The 5,317-nt window shown below is 34.2% G+C and overlaps 1 protein-coding gene across 1 annotated transcript; it reads left to right on the forward strand.

The window, feature by feature from the left end:
* The first annotated feature begins 279 nt into the window (after positions 1–279).
* On the forward strand, positions 280–5,058 carry rl (Mitogen-activated protein kinase rl). Its single transcript, XM_017629958.1, has 7 exons — positions 280–686; positions 928–1,054; positions 1,180–1,290; positions 1,397–1,531; positions 1,717–2,001; positions 3,146–3,334; positions 3,406–5,058. Exons 1-7 carry the CDS (start codon positions 439–441, stop codon positions 3,529–3,531), a joined length of 1,221 nt encoding a protein of 406 aa, XP_017485447.1. The 5' UTR covers positions 280–438; the 3' UTR covers positions 3,532–5,058.
* The last annotated feature ends 259 nt before the right edge of the window (positions 5,059–5,317 follow it).

A 5,317-nucleotide genomic window follows, 5' to 3' on the forward strand; every position in this document is an offset into this window, starting at 1 on the left:
TTTTTCAACCGTTTTAACTAAAATTACCGTTAACTGCGCTAGCGCCAATCGCTTTGGGATTTTTCCTCAATGTAAGAATGTGAGATAGCACTCACCATACAAGGAATGGGATATTATATGGTACCAAATATCGGTTGGGACCAAATGCAACAGGGTGAAACCAGTGTTTATCACACTATACTTCCGGTAGGGCATTCCAGTGACGTCCGGTAGTGCATTCCAGTGGAAGTTTTGTGATCTATCCCTGTTCTGACATTCATTGTTCTGTTTATCGCTTTTTTGTTTTGCTGTGACATTTGGTACCAACTGCCAACTGGTGGTGACGAATTCCGCTTGACATTTTTCCAATATACATAATTGTGCGTATACACACGTATAAAAGTATAATTTTTGTGAATTTTACGCTCGTTTAACAACCGCACCGGAACAAGCGCGTCTATGGCAGAGGCGGCAAGTGGCACACAGTCCACCACCGGTCCCATTGGTGGAAACAATGGTGCAGGTCCGGCTGCAAATAACACGGCTGTGGCAGGGGTCCATGGCAATGCCAATAGCAGTGCAGTATCGTCTGCTGCAAATGCGGCCTCGAATCCAAATGCGGAAGTCATACGCGGACAAATGTTTGAAGTTGGACCACGCTACAGGGACTTGACTTACATTGGCGAAGGTGCCTATGGTATGGTGGTGTAAGTATTACAGCGGGTAACATCTGCCTCGGAACAACTTTCATTATACATATGTATATATGTACTCATATGTGTGATCCCTGCGAAGGCACAGGGTGTGGCTAATGTAAAGTCGAAAAATGGCAAAATTTATGTCGAACTCAACAGGCCCAAGCCAGCTATAGTATCATCATAAATTTGCAATAAATACTTTCTTTATCTTCTAGAAGTAATATGTATGACTATTTTCGTTTTTATTTAGATCGGCGCTGGATACATTAACAAATACTAAAGTTGCTATAAAGAAAATTTCGCCTTTCGAACATCAAACTTATTGTCAGCGCACGTTGAGAGAAATCAAAATTTTAACCCGCTTTAAACATGAAAATGTGAGTAAGCAACTCATGACGACCCCTTCTTCCCACCATTATGACAAACCCCCTAGTTGGTTTATTTGTAAAGTGATTACTAATCATTTGGTTGCGTATGTTTTGTTTTTATTCCCTCTTTGTAGATAATTGATATTCGAGATATATTGCGAGTAGATAGCATAGAACAGATGAGGGATGTATATATTGTACAGTGTTTAATGGAGACTGATCTTTACAAACTACTTAAAACTCAGGTATGATTATTCAACGAATTTATGTACTTTAAACATATGTGCATACATAAGTGTCCTTAAAATTCCCTTTGCTAATAAATACTTTGTACCCGTTCTTATTTTGCAGAGGCTTAGCAATGATCACATTTGTTATTTCCTTTATCAAATTTTGCGTGGTTTAAAGTACATTCATTCGGCGAATGTATTACATCGGGATTTGAAGCCAAGCAATCTTTTGCTAAATACCACTTGTGATCTTAAGGTGAGTTATGTAAAGAATGTTAGTCATTGGTCAATATAAATTTGATACGATTTACAAATATTTCTCAAAAAATCGTTCAAATCGATGCACCGGTTAATGAAAAAGAAATATTAATTCTAAAAATGTAGAACTTAAATGGTGCATATGTATAAATATATTCATTCTTTCAACCTTTTTTATTCTAGATATGCGATTTTGGTTTGGCGCGCGTAGCTGATCCGGATCACGATCACACCGGCTTCTTGACAGAATATGTTGCTACGCGATGGTATCGAGCTCCCGAAATAATGCTTAACTCCAAGGGCTATACAAAATCGATCGATATTTGGTCCGTCGGTTGCATACTGGCCGAAATGCTGAGCAATCGTCCTATATTTCCAGGCAAACACTATCTGGATCAATTGAATCATATTTTGGGGGTATTAGGATCGCCTTCAAAGGAAGATTTAGAATGCATCATAAATGAAAAGGTAACTAGAAATATTTTTAAATGTGGCCTTTCTCGGTTATTGATGTTACGGTCACTTGGCTCTTCCTATAATTAGGTAATCTTTCAGTCGTTTTCGTCCAGATCAACTCGCGGTAGGCTTATGAATATTGTCGTTAGGAAAATTTATCTTAAATTGGTTGCTGGAGGTTGTATCCACACTCATGGTACCAATTGGGCCCGTGCTTATTTCACACAGGATCTACACATTCATTTTGTCGTATTGCAATTATCTAGGCTATTGGGCCTTGAATATAAAATAAGCAATTGCTTTTTCTTAAAATTTCAGACCATTTACTTAAATTTATTCGAACAATTCGAATAAAAGGTTGAAATTATAAGAAAAAGTATTTACTTATTTTTTATTCATAAGGCCTATAATTTCTTCAAAGAATTTCTACTTTCGAAGTTAACCTAGGCACCTAGTAGTTTGTTATTTCTGGCAGTCGGATTATATCAAGAATTAAATAGTAATTCGTAGTTGTTGTTACAGCATACATATTCCCCAATGAATTTTTGAGGAGTGTTGCTGGAGTGACAGACCTTGTCCAGATATCAATCTGGGTCGTTCCGGTTACGTAGACCCGACTGTCGTGGGAAGGAGTTCGTAGTCGTACAGCACTGATAATTAGTTGCGTTTGTTTACTAATTTCCAGTAAAATCCAGTAAAAGTTTTTACGAATTTTCATGTTTTGCCGTTTTGTACGCAAAAACTTGCAAAGTAGGGGAAATTGAGAGAGCGAAAAATGACGGATGAAGTTGCAAGTTTTTACTGGATTTTACTGGATAAATTTTTACTTGTAAGAATTTGCGAGTACGGAAAACAGCTGATCGCATGTTGCTGGATGAAATTTAAACTAATAAGGAAACTGTTTGTGGGTTTTTATTGTGGAATGAATGGTTTTTATTGTGGTAGGAAACTTGCAAATTATTACTGGAATAGCGTTCGCGTACTTTTTCTTTTAATCTTTTCTATGAGAGCGAATTCTTAGAAATAAAGTTACTGAAGAGTTGCTGGCAAGTTACTGGATAATTTGTAAACAAACACAACTATTGTTTAGTTATAGTACATATATAGTTTAAGAAATCTGCCAATTCAATAAATTAATAAAATGATTTATTTTTAGGCTCGTAATTACTTGGAATCGCTGCCATTCAAGCCAAAAGTACCATGGGCACGGCTATTTCCGAATGCCGATCCACTTGCCTTGGACTTGTTGGGTAAAATGTTAACATTCAATCCGCACAATCGAATACCCGTTGAGCAGGCATTGGCACATCCATATCTAGAGCAGTATTATGATCCCGCCGATGAGGTACGTTCCAAACATATTATCTCTTAAATAATATTCCAAATAACATATTTGAGTTATATTTGTTTGTATAGCCTGTTGCGGAGGTGCCTTTTAGCATCAGCATGGAACTGGACGATCTTCCAAGAGAAACCTTAAAAACACTAATTTTTGAGGAAACACTTAAATTTAAGGAACGACAGCCAGATCAAGCGGTATAAATATTTCTATGTGTGCATCATTTTAATTGGCGCTTAATGCACATGGCATTTAAGTTAAAACACTACAAAAACAAAGTCATCAACAACACTTGCTGGGCCAAAATCTTTAGTGCACTCAGTCAGGCAGTCAGTTAGTCAGTCAATCAATCAAACAAACAAAACAAAAAAAGAAAAACATTCAAATTAACTAACTCAAGCACGTTGCCGTTAATTTTTGGCGCATACATTTCATTGTGATTCTCGTTACATAAACATATGCATACATTTAAATTGCACTTTTCATCTTCGTCGTCGTCGTGGTCGTCATGTTTAATTATTTTCTTAACTACTAAGATAAATCTAGTATTTTAAATGTTTTCCTGTGTTGTAAACATTGTTCTTACTTACAACAACTATGAAACTTTAGCAAAAAAGAAATATGAAGAAAAAAAAACATGCATTATTAGATACAAAAGTACGTAAATTTTATATCAAAAAATTCCATTTACCATTTAAAAACTTGTTTCTTTATTAGCAATTTCTATACATTAATACAAATATATGTATAAAAATAAAAACAACTCAAAAACAAATTGAACGTATCAATCGAACAGTCTTGTCTGTTTCATCGGTCGCAGTAGAAAAATAACAATACAAAAAAAAAAGATTGCAACAAAAAAATTAAAGAATAAACTGGGAATAATATGAAATTAGCCAAAAAAACAACAAATGCAAATTAAATAGCAAAATGCAACGCAAAGAGAAGAAATGGGAAGTTTGCAACAAACGCGCCGGAAACAGTCAGAAGTTGAATAACTTAAGCGGAAATGTATGTCGTGTAGTAGAATTTACGTATGTATTTAAAAAATTTTCGCTATTTGTGCACATATTTATATTTTAGAGTTTACAAACATAAAGAAAACATGTTGAAGAATATAAATAATAAATTTGAAATGAAAATGGAAAATGTATAACCAAGAAAGGAAAATAATTAAAAAGTAAAATCATATTAGTAAACTACAAGCATTAGGGCAGTATAAAGTAAAGTTACATAGAAAGCAAGCAAGCAAGTAAATAAAAAATATACACGCGAAGATATAAAAATGAAGATTGCTTTTAGTTAGAAGTGCATAATGTATATAAATATGTATGTAACTGCGGTCGTTAATGTCCATTAACGTCACTTGATGTCGGTGGATATGTAACTGTGAACTTTTGACAAAACAACTTATATAAATATTTGGCCTTTACTGTTTTTGCAACAAGAAAATATCTTTGGCTTTCTAAATGGTGGTTGAAGTGCAACTAACTAAATCGTTATATTAAATCAAATCCAGCTATTCATTGGCCGACAACTCGAATTATATATATAAACATATGTTTTCATACATATATAAGTGGTTTTGTCGAAGTCTTAAATATGAAGTGGGCGAAGTAAAGACATGTACATATATATAAAGATGTACGTATGTACATACATATGTATGATAAATTATATGCAATGATTGGCTGCGGAAATAAATGTTTCGTTATTCATATGTATTTGAATTTGAAGCTTGGTTTTAAAAATTCTAATTGTAATATCATTTTAAGAATATATGTATGAGCTTTTTTTTCTCAATTTTAAAGTATTTATAGTAACTCAGCTTTTGTAAAACGTAAAAAAAAAAATTAGGCCGATTTTATATTTTCTAACCAGAAAACTATAGTTATAGAATCTGTAGCATGCGCAAGCAGCTATATTTTCGGATCTGATTTTTGAGTTGTCCATCTTGTGAAGATGGTGTACGATAACGTTGAAGCGACC

This window comes from Rhagoletis zephyria, unplaced genomic scaffold (genome assembly GCF_001687245.7).
Source record: "Rhagoletis zephyria isolate East Lansing unplaced genomic scaffold, Rhagoletis_zephyria_1.1 Rzeph_scaffold_00085, whole genome shotgun sequence".
Lineage (NCBI taxonomy): Eukaryota > Metazoa > Arthropoda > Insecta > Diptera > Tephritidae > Rhagoletis > Rhagoletis zephyria.

Coding starts and splice junctions, on each gene's coding strand:
- rl (XM_017629958.1), top strand. CDS start 439: ATGGCAGAGGCGGCAAGTGGCACACAGTCCACCACCGGTCCCATTGGT. Junction 687..927: donor GGTGCCTATGGTATGGTGGT/GTAAGTATTACA, acceptor GTTTTTATTTAG/ATCGGCGCTGGATACATTAA. Junction 2,002..3,145: donor AATGCATCATAAATGAAAAG/GTAACTAGAAAT, acceptor ATTTATTTTTAG/GCTCGTAATTACTTGGAATC.